At 45.9% G+C, this 14,295-nt stretch overlaps 1 protein-coding gene across 1 annotated transcript in view; it reads right to left on the bottom strand.

Moving 5' to 3' along the window:
- The window catches only part of LOC141613551 (uncharacterized), a 36,415-nt gene extending 26,221 nt beyond the window's left edge, over positions 1 to 10,194 (bottom strand). The window contains exons 1-2 of the mRNA XM_074432288.1: positions 10,012 to 10,194; positions 9,552 to 9,618 (exon numbers count right to left, since the gene is read on the bottom strand). Coding sequence (XP_074288389.1) covers positions 9,552 to 9,618; positions 10,012 to 10,194 — 250 coding nt within the window. The remainder of the gene's footprint in view (positions 1 to 9,551; positions 9,619 to 10,011) is intronic.
- Between the last annotated feature and the right edge of the window lie 4,101 nt (positions 10,195 to 14,295).

Here is a 14,295-nt window from a genome sequence, read left to right as displayed (position 1 = left end):
TAGAGAATTCGAGACTTGTCATGTCATATGCTACTAGTATCATAGGGATCATCATTCCACCACCATCCGATCGCTCTTGACGAAAGCATTTGGAAATTGAGGACGAAAGTAGTCTAGTTTAACACCATTTGGAGGTGATTTAGTGCCATCTTCTTAGCCTTAGTAATTTGTTGAACTAGTATTTGTGAAGGATTATATGCTCTTAAATTTGTTCCTCTTTAGTGCCTCCGCCACTTGATGAGGAAGTGGCTATTCCTTTTGTAGATGCATCCATTATTTGATTTTGTGTGCTTAATGTTTGGATGTGTCGCCATTTTGGCAAGACCCACCTTGCCTTGCAAGAAGGCATCCTACCTCATGGTTGTCTTGTTGTGAGTTGAAAGGGCGGAGTGAGACCCGCTAATTGTCTCATATCGGCTATGTTATTAGGTTAGTTTAAATAATGGTCCTAGTCTTTGTCACCTCTTTACTCGGGACGAGCAAAGGTTCGGTTTGGGGATATTTGATGTGACCATAATTAGCGCATATTTAGCCCCCGAATTAACCTTGTTCCCATGCTTTTTAGTGCATATTTGGGTCATTTATTGTCTTTAGTTCTTGGTTTTGCATATTCTTTGAGATTTTGATCCCTTGGTAGGAAAGGAGTACGAATCTTGCATTTTCATGGCAAAACGAGACTAAATTGATTGAATTCAATGACCAAGCATCAAGGAGAGACAAGATTAAAAGGCCTTTGTACATATTATAGTAGATGGGCAATGTTGAGGAAAGATCCTTGCATCCCCGAGGAAATCCCCAAGGATTTTATGAAGAAAAGGGAAGAAAATAAGAAGAAACAATGCTGAGCTACAATCCGAGCGGATTTCCCTGAATCCGCCTGTCCTCCACAGCACAATCCGTGCGTCTTCCTTCAAAGACGCCCGGGCAGCAGCCACCAGAAGACGGCCGTCTTCTCCCAAAGACGCATGTGCCCAGACCCAGAATCCGCCCGTCCCGAGCCTAAGACGCACGGATTCCAGTCCAGCACAATTTCGTCTTCTTCAAGCCTCCGTGAAAGATGCCCTTCCTTCGAAAAATACCGGCGTTTCCCTACTCAAATCTAAAAAGTGTAATTACTAGTTTAGCCCTTAGTTAACCCTAATGCATCCTCCTAATTTCCACTATAAATACCCCATTAGTCTAATTAGAAGAGCATGTTCTTCTTATCAATTCTTAGAGTAGTTAATATCAATCAAATCTGTCTTTAGTTTTGTAATCAACAATTAATCAAGTTCTAATACAAGTTTTATTTCCTTAATCTCTTTTTTGTTCATCCTTTATTTTGGGTAATTAAAGATTATTTGGGTTATTATTGGGAGATTGACAACCTCTCAATCAAGCATCAAGTACTTCTTTTATTCTTGCTTTATTATTGGAATCATTAGTAGGTATAATTCTCTTAATCCCTTTTTGATTATTGTTAATTACTTTCATTTGTTCATCATGTTTCATTTTGTTGGTATGATTGACAACCTTGCTAGCATGATCAACATGATAATGAGTGAGTAGTGACCTAGCTAGGGTTAATAGGTAATTAGGGGAAACCAACATGGGGAATGATTCATGCTTAAATTAATATGCTTTCACGGTTTATTTGCTTGCTTGTTTTGATCTCGACTCATGCACATGTTATGTTTGATGAAATGCGAGCCTATGAATCCTTGCATTTTTTACCCATCACCTATCTTTTCAATGAGACTTGTAAGACATAAACCAACTCGAGTCTCATTAGACCATGCATGTTGTTGAGTAGGGAAGACTAAGTCGACTTGTAGGTGTTGTACAATCTAATCGATTCGGCTCCGGGACCCAAACTTTCCTAGGATTGTATGATATAACCCAACTCAATCCATCACAACAATAATTGCTTGCTTATAATTTGAGAACATGTTTGTATGATCAATTCCCATGATTCCCCTATGACCCCATGATACCCTAGTGCTTTTTATCAATTGTTTACAACCCTTTTAAATTCATCTTGCTTGTTTACTTTCATTGCTATTTAGTTTAGTGACCTTCTACATCAACCCAAATTGTGACACCCCTAAGACACCACTAGTTGCAATAGAAATCTCATCTCAATTCCCGTCCCTTGGGATCCGACCTTTACTTGCCTCTTTACTAATTGTAGAGTTGTTTGTGAAGCTATAAATTGTGTGTGATTGCATGTGTGACGACCAACTCTTGTCCATATCAGCAAGCTCTACTGCAAGCCTTGGAAAAACTAACTGTGCCCTCTACCTCCTCTCCTGAAGAAGTGGTGGCACACATGACAAGGGATGTCCCCGACCTGAATAAGCCAGTCATCTTCTCTGATGAGGATATTCCTCCCTTCGAAGCCAACCATAACCTGGCCCTATACATCACCGTGCAGTGCCTCAAAAAGAATGTCCCTATGGTTCTTGTGGATGACGGATCTGCAGTTAATGTCGTTCCCCTCAAAACAGCTCACAAATTGGGTATCAAAGAAGCTGACTTGGTCCCAACCAATCAAGGAGTACGCGCTTATGACGGCACTCCTCGTAAGGTTGCGGGGCTTATCACCCTAACCGTTGCAACCGGACCTTTGGAAAGGCAAACCAGTTTTCAGGTAGTCGATATCGACGCCTCCTTCAACATGCTTCTGGGGCGCCCCTGAATTCACGCCGTCAAGGCAGTTACCTCAACCCTCCGTCAGAAAACCAGAGTCCCCTTCAACGGAAAGACGATCACAATTCCCGCTTCCCCGATCAAAGCCGTCATGAAAAAGGGAATAACCTCCCAAGCCATTGAGGAGGACGACAGTGAAATGTGGGGATTCCAAGCCGTGAATGCCCTAACCGACGACTCAACACCCTTTGATTGTGACCCGTTTGCCAACCTCACAGTCAACTGCATTCTAATGCGCCAGCGTTATTTTCCGGGTTTACCCCTCAATCCACTGAAGAACACCTTACCTCCCTTGAAAAAGGCTAAGGTCCCCAACATCCCCTTCGGGCTAGGCTATGAACCTACCGATAAAGACATCGAGGAGATGAACCTCCTAATACAGAAGCGCAAGAAGCGCGGAGTTATCCTCCGTCCCTATCATTTGACCCTTAATGGATACTTCGTCTCCGAGGGAGAGGCTGCACTCTACCATGGCTTTCCTGAGCCGATCTACGACTCTGTGGCCAAGGTCAGGCACCCGGGTGTAGAAGTCTTTCAATATTGCTACTTCATCCCCGACAACACCGAAGTTGCATCAACCAAGTCTGAATCGACCCCATGTCTCGACCGACAAGCTGTCACTCTCTTCTTCGGAGAAGATAACATCAAGCACCTCGACTATGAGGACATCATCAACATTGCTCTAAAGGACAACCAGTTTGACCCCACCGCCTTAATCTCTGATACTGACCCGAGGAAAGCTACCCAGGGCAGGAGGAAAACTGTCAAGTGGACCGATCGTTAAGGCCGCATTCTCAAGATTACAACTGGAGAAGGCCCTATGATCAAGGAGGGAAGTGAAGAGGATTCTGAGTCTGAGTCGGAGTCTGAGTCTGTCTTACCTCCTAGCGCTCCTGATACCCCAGTAAGGGTCCCCTTCCCACTGTTTTATCACAAACTTGTGGCTGCTTCAGAGGCCGAATCAACTAGGGTCGTCCCCACTCCCATGGAAGGTGACAACCTGGAGCTTGTTCAAGGGGCCACCTCCTCTGCTGTGTCGCCTCTGACTGCCCACGAGATGTCTATCCTATCCGAGCTTTTCGCTCGAGTCAACTTAATGAACGCTAAGTTTGCTTATGACTTGTCTCAATTTAACTACAATGCAATTCTGAATGACTATGAGGAATTTGACTTGAGTGACTACCCACCTCACCTCGCCAATGAACTTGATAAACGGGAAACCAGGTTCCCCATCATTGAGGAGACCGAACCTATTAACGTAGGAACCAACGACATGCCTTAAGAACTTAGGATATGGACAACCCTTGACCCCTCGGAGAGACAACAGTTCATTGACATCCTACACGAATACAGGGACATATTCGCCTGGTCCTACAGAGATATGCCTGGGATCGACAGGGAGATTGCAGAGCACAGGATACCCATTAAGCCCGGAGCTAAGCCCGTGAAGCAAAAACTGCACCGAATGCGCCCTGAGTGGGCTTTGAAAATCAAAGAGGAAGTGGATAAACAGTTCAAAGCCGGGTTCATCAAAGTGTCTGAGTACTCTGACTGGGTGGCCAACATCGTGCCTGTACCCAAGAAAGACGGAAGAATTCGGGTTTGCGTCGACTTCAGGGATCTGAACAAAGCAAGTCCAAAGGACGACTTCCCTTTGCCACATGTTGACATCCTGGTGGACAATACCGCCGAGCATGCTCTCCTATCATTCATGGACGGGTATGCTGGGTACAACCAGATCAAAATGGCTGAGGAAGACATGCGCAAGACTGCATTCACTACACAGTGGGGTACATATTGCTACACGGTCATGCCCTTCGGTCTCATCAACGCCGGAGCAACCTATCAAAGAACCTCTACCACTCTCCTACATGATATGATGCATAAGGAGGTAGAGGTATATGTCGATGACATGATCGTCAAATCAAAAGAATGGCACGGCCACATCAACGCCCTTCAGAAATTCTTCGCTTGTCTGAGGAAACATAACTTGAGACTGAATCCTCAAAAATGTGCATTCGGGGTCACCTCCGGAAAGCTCCTGGGACATGTCGTCAATAAAAGAGGCATTGGGATTGATCCAACCAAGATCAAAGCCCTCCAACAAATGCCTCGGCCTAAGAACGAGAAGGAGATTCGGGGATTTCTCGGTCGGGTTCAGTACATCAGCCGCTTCATAGCCAAGCTCACCATGATTTGTGAACCAATCTTCAAGAAGCTTCGCGCCTTCGATCACACCAATTGGGACGACGACTGTCAAAAGGCCTTCGACAGGATAAAGGAAATCCTATCCAAACCTCCTGTCCTCATGCCGCCTCAACAACGTATTCCCTTATCCCTGTTTTTGACTGTCACTGACACAGCAATGGGAGCAATGCTAGCGCAAACAGTCGACGGCGAAGAACGAGCCATCTACTACATCAGCAAAAAGTTCATCGAGTATGAGACAAGGTACACCCAACTGGAAAAGACATGGCTTGCCCTAGTATGGTCAACAAAGAAGCTGCGGCACTACATGCTCAGCTACACGGTTCACATCTACTCCAAGATGGACCCGGTCAGATACATCTTCGAAAAACCCGTACTAAACGGAAGGCTGTCTAGATGGACACTCATGCTATCCGAGTTTGATCTCAAGTTCATACCCCTCAAGATTATCAAGGGAAGGGCAGTCGCCGATTTCCTTGCAGAAAATCCCGTCAAGGAGGATCCAACGACCGGCACATGGTCACTTCCTGACGAAGACCCTTTGCGCCGACTCCGATGCATGGGACCTATACTTCGATGGTGCCTCAAATCTGAGAGGCTTCGGGGTAGGAATCCTTCTAATATCACCAGAAGAAGAACATGTTCCTATCTCAGTCAAACTAGACTTCACCGTCACCAACAATGCCGCCGAATACGAAGCATGCCTCATCGGCCTACAAGCAGCCATAACACTTGGCATCAAGAGACTGGGGGTCCACGACCATTTCTCGCTCATCATCAATCAGGTGTCCGGATCATGGAAAATCTGAAGTGACAGCTTAGCTTCCTACCGAGCAAAAATCAATCAAGAGGTGGAGTTCTTCGACCAAGTCGACTACTTCCACATGCCACGAGAGGAAAATCAATTTGCTGATGCCCTGGCAAAACTTGCCGCGCTCGTCAATATACTTGACGACATAGCATCGATGCCCCTACGTTTCGAGAGAAGGAGCGAGCCAGCCCACATCTGTACCATCAACAACGATGAGGAAAACCATGATGAACCTTGGTACCAAGCCATCCTCAACTACAAAACCAAAAACGAATTCCCTCCTAACTCTGATCCAAGAGGACAAAGAGCCATCCGTTTACTTGCATTACAATTCGTGATAAACTAAGGACAATAATACAAAAGACCAACCCAAGGGATTCTTCTCATTTGCATTGACCATCACTAAGCCATAAAAGTCATGGGAGAGGTCCACGATGGAGAATGCAGCCCTCATATGAGCGCAATGATGCTGACCCGAAAAATCATGCGATTAGGCTACTATTGGACCACCATGGAAGCCGATTGCCGCAACTACGTAAAATATTGCCACAATTGCCAAATCTTCGCCAACATACAACACATACCGCCATCCCTTTTATACACCATGACATCACCCTGGCCTTTCTCGACCTGGGGCATCGACATCATCGGAAAGGTCAACCCGATAGGCACCAAAGGGCATTGCTTCATCCTTGTCGCCATCGACTACTTCACCAAATGGGTGGAAGCGCAGTCTTATGCAGTCTTGACCGCCAAACAAGTGGCCAAGTTCATCCAGGACATTATCATCTGCAGATATGGGGTACCCCATGAAATCATCAGCGATCAAGGCTCTCACTTCCGGGCGGAAACGCAAGCCTTGATGGACAAATACAAGATCAAATGACATCGATCATCCCCCTACCATCCCCAAACCAATAGAGCGGTGGAGGCAGCAAACAAAACTCTTGTCAACATCATCAATAAAATGCAAGATAATTACCGCGATTGGCCGAGCAAACTCCCATTCGCACTCTGGGGATATCGAACCTCTATTTGAACACCGACAGGCGCCACACCCTTCTACCTAGCATACGGTATGGAGGCGGTTCAGCCAGTAGAGTTAGAGGTCCCATCTCTGCGCATCCTACTGGAGAGTCAAGTTCCTGAGGCGGAATGGACCCGTCGAAGGTTCGAACAACTCACACTTCTAGACGAACGACGACTCAACGCCTTGCACAACGTCCAGCTATACTAACGACGTATACAACGGGCATTCAACAAAAAAGGTTAAACCCAGGAACATCATAGAAGGCGACTTGGTCCTCAAGTCGGTTCGAGCACCGTTACCCGTCGATCCGAGGCGGAAATTCAAACCCAATTGGGCCGGGCCATACCTGGTCAAGAAAATACTTTCGGGGGGCGCAGTGAGACTGAGGGACCTAGACGGGGATGATTTTACAAACCCGACCAACCTAGACCAACTCAAGAAATACTACCCTTGAACTGTAGCAACCAACAACCTCACCCTAGTTTTATAACTAGCGATCACCTTAACCCTTTCAAGTCAAGTTCCTCAACGCGTTCTGATTTGAAATTGCATGTTTTATCGAGTCTAAGTTGCAGCACCTTGCCCGTTTCGAATGCCCTTTGATCTGTCAAAGGCAACATCCATTTGCACTCAAACAAAACCCCTGAACTACGAGCATGGTTTGATTTCACCTCTTCAGGCGGATACGTAAACAGTCCTTTCTTATACAAGAGGGATACAACCACAAAACCCAAATAAATTTACAAAACATTTCGAACTACGATCACGGTTTGATTTCACCTCCTCAGGTGGATACGTAGGCAGTCCTTTCTTACACAAGAAGGATACAACCTTCCCCATAATAAAAAAGAACATTCTCTTATGTTTTCCCACATACAAAACATCACCCACATCAATTTTCAAAAAAAGAGAAAGGGAAAAACATTCTCTTTCCTGCAAAAATACAAAAAAAAGAAACCTTTCTCCCTTCCTACAAAACCCCATTTCCCAAGTGCAATGTTTAGGATAATTCAAGCCGAATTGCCTTTACAAAATGAATGGAAAAAACAAGCGTTCACAATTTTGACACAAGCATTCCTCTTATTTAATTAATAATGAGAAGGATTACAAATTAAACAACAAATTAAGCTAGACAAGTCTACAACTTGTCAAAGCTAAGGTGTCAACTAAGGCACCTCACGTAGTATAACTAGCACAATACACACAATACATAGCTAGTACAACATAATAAAAAATCACAACACTAATACAACATGATAATAAAATGGGTAATGGAGGTCTTCATTCTTCCATTCTACCCTTGCCTTTTCCCTCGGGGTACATCTTTCCCTTGTTCCTCTTGTTGGCCCGCCTAGCATGAACTTCCTCCTCGGAACGGATCCTCAACGGATCTACGACGGCGACGGCCTCCGGTCTCTTGCATGACCCCATATTTAGTCCAAAGCGAGCCCATACACGGCCCACTATATCTTTGGGATCCAAGCTTCTCCTCTTTGGTGGCCTCATCATATCCGGGCTAGCATCAACAAAGTCCTCAAAGAAGGCACGGTTGGCCTTGCCAACCTCTCTATATTTCAAGTCAACAACCTCATCCTTACGAGCCTTGGACCTCTCCTCCAAGGTTGAGCTCTTGACCACTTGACATAAGCGGGAGTCACCCATGTCGTGGCAACGGGGTTTGGTACCTCCCAAAGCGGCCGAGTAGCCCACCATATTTCGAAGACCTCCACAAGCTCGGAGTTTCGAAAAACACTCTCCTGGACAAGGGTATCTTGAGCGGGCACCTTTTGTTGACGACCCATTTGCCTCATGAGCCTCTCGGGGTAAATGAAGGAAGCGACCTTCAAACCCACCACCATCAAAGAGCAAGAAGTAGCAACCGGAGCGGGGCAACTCCGTGAAGGACCTCAAGTGCCACCATGGCACCACTCACCGGATATGAGGACCACCCTCCTCCACCAATCTTGAAGTCTAATAGGCCTCGGTGGATGCAAAACTATCCGAATACAACTTCTTCCTCATAGTAAGGTGACGGAAGGAATAAGAAGAAGAATCGGCCGGAGGCTCTACATACCTTATCCTCTCCAATAGCCACACTTGAAGGATCCTCGGAGATCCAAACGAGGGAGCTTCTCCACAAGAGACCTTCTTGTCCAAGGCTTGGATGATCTCGCCAAGCACCAACCAAGGCAGGAGAACTACCATCCTCCATCGCCTCCGGGCGCACCGCATCGTGCAAGTACCGTGTAAAACTCTCCAAAGCCGGCGTAACCCAGTCAAACTGACCCAAAGTGTCGAGGTCAGCAAGAAGAGGAAGTACCTTGGTCGACAAACGCTCACCCTTGTCGCCAAAGTAAGTGGTACCCAAGAAGTACCACAACCACAACCGCGCCTCTTGCGCGTCAGCTCTATCCTCCGCCTCCGGACTCGCCAGCGGCACCGGAACATAGCCCACCTCTCTCCCCCTAAAGTGATCCCTGACATACGAGCTCGCGATCAAGTATGGAGTGATGTCGGAAGGCTCAGGCAAAGCAATGTCGATCAAACGAGTAACCGCAAGGGAAGACACTCTCTCTGGTGTCTCTGAGAACTCAACAGGCGTCTCGCCACAGGGGAGGCCCGATATTATGGCAAAGTCCTCTAGGGTCACACCGACCTCCCCAAACTCCATGTGGAACGACGACGTTGTGTCCCAGTAACGGTCCAACATGGCACGGATCAGACACAGGTTCGACCTAATCGAAGTCCTGTGAATATCCCGCTAAGCAGCCACCAACGGCCCCAAAGCCGACCTCTCTATCAACGCCCTCGTACCGGCTCGGAGAATGTCGTAGAAACCCAGACAAGTGGAAAAGCCTGCGAAAGTCCTCATGGTACCAATCTTCAAAAATCAAAAACAAACAATGTCAGAACACCTATTCAGGTCTGAAATGTCAAAAATGACAAAGATTCAACTGAATGGCACAGCTTACCAGGCCCTCGTGCGCGCGGTAGGAGATATGCCTGTCTAGCCGAAACAACAACGGGCTACCGTCAAAACCCTCGGCCCAGGCAGGCGCCGCCCGTAGGTTCCGCCCTCGCGGAGCTGTAACCCGTCTAGCCTCCCAACCCGCGACGTGAGCGTCATCCTTAATTGTCTCCACTCTCCATCTCTTCTCCCCACGAGACACCACACGGCGAGGAGAAGGCCTCTCAACGACCCTAACGACGTTCTGCAACTCCAGTCTGGTCGGCCAAGGACCCCTCCTCCTACCAACCCTCCTCCCGGAGGTACCAGTCTCAGACCCTGTCTGAGCTCTCTCAACACGAGCAGCCTCGACAATAGGCTCCCCCGAGCCCCAGTGGCTCCCTCAGCACCAACAACCCCAATAACGGCCCCCTCAGGAACCTCAACGGCTCCCTCATCCCTAACAACCTCCTCGGTGGGGCCCTCTTCCTCAGAAGCGTCCTCTACCATCACCTCAGGTGCACTAGCCGGAGTACTAACCGGGCCAGTCCCAAACAGGTCCTCCAAAGTCTTAGCAATAGACCTAGCAGGTCCCGAACACTCTCCCGCAATCAAAGAACGTCAGCCGAAATTTCGGCATTACGACGGCACAAAACGGACAAATCCAAAAAAACCTGCAAAACAAAACAAGGGCAATCCCGCCCGAACCCAACCAAACAAAACAATCCACAAAAACCCCACAAAAAAACGACTCACCCTTCTTTTCAAGCAAAAGACGAGTTAAAAAACAACAACAAAAAAATTGCACCTCGAGACCCACACAAGGTCCGCCAACAACCGAAAAGTGTTCCCAACACAACGGGGTATTTCCCACAGCTCAAAAAAGGCAATTTTGCCCCAATTCAAGCACAAACAGGTCAAAATTTAAAAATACGACCACGACAAAGCAACGTGATTTTATCGCGTCTTGAAGCGACCTAAACTACCAATGAGGTCCATTTCAAAGCAAACTGACTCAATTTGAGCTCAAACAGATGCTTATTTTGTCAGACGTAAGACCGTCGCAAAAGGCAAAAATTCCAATTTTGCTCACAATACCCCGACAAAGGTTCAAAATGGCAAACACGGTCTACCCCGACTACAATACAACCTAGTGGGGCACACAACTCAAGCAAAAAACTTGACATTGTGAAATGAGACGGTTTCTTCGCCTCATTCACGTTTTTCAAGCATAGGGAGCGGGAACGGGGACCAAAATGCAAACTAAAAGTACCCCTATACTCCTAAACAGGTTTCTAACCTAATGCAATCATCAATTTCACTCGAAAGTGGCTCAATCGAAAACGTCCAAACCGATTTTGAGGGTATAAAATTTCGCCCTAATTCAATCAACAAAAAGAGAAACAAAAAGAAATGGATTTAAAAGGATTTACATACCTTGAGATGACATAGCGACAATGGCGCGAACTCAAGCAAACGAGAGACCCAACACTGGCGATTTTTCTGGTTTGTCGCGTGTTTGTGAGGAAGACGAAGTGATGAATGGGAAGCTTCCCATTCTCGCGTCTTTTTACAGAAAAATAGGGAAGCTCCCTTCCTTCGCAGCTCTGCTCGCGCCTCAATGAGGCGCTCCCTGACTCATTCAGCGAAATTTTGGGCTTTGGCCCAATTTCCCACACAAACTATCAAATTTCAAACGACGGCAATTAAAACCGTCATTTCAAAAAAAATAATAGTGAAATTCAAAATTCACTATTTCGTCAAATTTCAAACGACGGAAATTAAAACCGTCATTTCAAAAAAATAATAGTGAAAGTCAAAATTCACTATTTCATCAAATTTCAAACGATGGCAATTAAAACCGTCATTTAAAAAAATAATAGTGAAATTCAAAATTCACTATTTCTTCAAATTTCCAACGACGACAATTAAAACCGTCATTTAAAAAAAAAAATAATGGTGAAATTCAGAATTCACTATTTCTTCAAATTTCAAACGACGGCAATTAAAACCGTCATTTCAAAAAAAAAATAGTGAAATTCAATATTCAATATTTCTTCAAATTTCAAACGACGGTAATTAAAACCGTCATTTCAAAAAAAATAATGGTGAAATTTAGAATTCACTATTTCTTTAAATTTCAAACGACGGCAATTAAAACCGTCATTTCAAAACAATTATAGTGAAATTAAAAATTCACTGTTTCCTCAAATTTCAGGCAACGGCAATCTCTCCTCGAGATTCAAAAATCGCCGCCGACCCTGGGAGATAGGCTCACGAACTTATCCCCTTCCGGCACCACAAACAAATACCGAGATTCCCCAACCGGATATCAGAGGCTTCCCCATGAAGCCCGCTAATTCAAACAAACTTCCCGAAACAAGCCCATCCAACGCGGCTATTTCCACGGTCGATCAATCGACCATTCAACATGGCTGGCGGGCCTTACAAACGCACATGGCTGGCGGGCCTTACAAATGCACATGGCTGGCGGGCCTTACAACGTACAAAGCTGGCGAGCCTTACAACGCACACGGCTGGCGAGCCTTATAACGCATCGCGGCTGGCGAGGCCCTCTCATATGTGCATCGCAGCTGGCGAGCCCCTTCATATACGCACCGCGGCTGGCGAGCCCCTCTCATATATGCATCGCGGCTGGCGAGCCCCTTTATATACGCACCGCGGCTGGCGAGCCCCTTCATATACGCACCGCGGCTGGCGAGCCCCTTCATATACGCACCGCGGCTGGCGAGCCCCTTTAATATACGCACCGCGGCTGGCGAGCCCCTTTAATATACGCACTGCGGCTGGCGAGCCCCATCATATACGCTCCGCGGTTGGCGAACCCCTTCATATACGCACCGCGGCTGGCGAGCCATTGTCCGCAAACGAGATACAACTCAAGGACATATCCCGAAGATGCCTCAGGTATGACTCCTTATCACAGCTGGCGAGCCTTTGTCCGCAAACAAGATACGACTCAAGGACATATCCCGAAGATGCCTCAGGTATGACTCCTTCTTATGGCTGGCGAGCCATTGTACGTAGTCTAACAGACTTTAAATGACCCGCACGGACAGTCGACAGACTCTAAACTTTTCCCAACGACAGGTCCTTGACTCGTACCCTCGAGTCGCCTTGGCGTCGCCCTTCCCGATGGCAGGTCCTCGACCCGAATCCTTTCGAGCGGCCTCGACGTTGCTTGGGTCTCCAGGTTGTAATCTTCGATTGACCTGGGGGCTCTACTTTGACTTTCGCCCTGTCTAAGTCTCAGTCAAAGTGGGGATTCTGTAGATACCCATTATCTGTTGAGTCTCCAACAAACACTTGATGATTATCGAACTACAACATGCTTAGGAATCACGGCGTTTGATAGACAGTTTGTGTACAACTTTACGTCGAAAAACATAAAACGATTTCGAAAATAAAACTTTTCAAAACTTTTCAAAAGTACATAAAGTGTTTAATGCATGATGACGGGGTCGCAATACCACTAACTATAGTCCAAACTGACATCGGACCAAAAACCGACTCAAAATTCAAATCCCGACTCCAACAACGAGTCAAACCGAGTCAAACACGAAAAGCAAACCATTCAAATGCTTCCATGTTATGATTTCCCGGAATCATACATGGTCAAGTACAAATCAAGTTCTTCCAAATCCTAGGATAGAACAAATCATGACTTCCTCGTGTGATAGTGACAAGACACCTCGAAGACGTGCGACGTAGCGCACGCCTCTTTGAGCAGCCCATGCGGCCACGTCGCTCAAAACTCACACAACCACCTATTTTTTTATAAATACCCCTCAAATGCCACCATTTGAGAGTGACGCGAGTGTCCGCCCCCTCATTTCTCCCTTAGAATTCTAGACTCGACTTCTCAAGTCACAATCCGACATGTGTTTGCGACCTACCGATCGTAAACACAAGCCTTACACATTGTTTGGTACCGTCATCGTGCATTAAATCACTTGACCGACCATCTCGACCACTACACCATCACTAAACTTAACAAAATACTCTTTTACTTACTAAAAACGGTTTTAAACCGAGTTTTTTGACCAAACAAGTTGATACACTTACCTCGATTTCTCGCTACAAGCCTAGCATGTAAGTATGAGGGTGTAAAAAATCTTCTTTTATCATGTTTTCATATGTTTCATGACTATAACATGTTAAATCATGCATAACATGGTACAAAACATGGGAAGAATGAGCCAAAACCGGATTTTTGGTTGAGGCAGAGGCTACTTACGTAGCAAACAGGCTCGCGCCTAAAGCATCTGCCCAACCTTAAATCCAAACCGTGTTTGGTCTCTTCATCTCCTTTATTTTTATTTCATATTTGCAATCGGTTTTTACCATTTCAAGTATTTTCAAACCTTTTTATGACAAGTTTTTAACCATAAAACATTTTTCACCCTTGGTTCTTAATACCATGACGGTTTAATCCGTGTTTCGGTGATAATATTTGGTTAATTACATTTCAAAAGGTATTTTAAAACCTTTTATTTCATTCATTTACATTTTGAAGGGTATTTTAAAGCCCTTCATCATTTCTTTACATTTTCAAAATAAATGTATTAGTCATCAACACAAAGTCATCCT

This window comes from Silene latifolia, chromosome 11, assembly GCF_048544455.1.
Source record: "Silene latifolia isolate original U9 population chromosome 11, ASM4854445v1, whole genome shotgun sequence".
Taxonomy (NCBI): domain Eukaryota; kingdom Viridiplantae; phylum Streptophyta; class Magnoliopsida; order Caryophyllales; family Caryophyllaceae; genus Silene; species Silene latifolia.
This window is presented reverse-complemented; position numbering and strand designations above follow the sequence as displayed.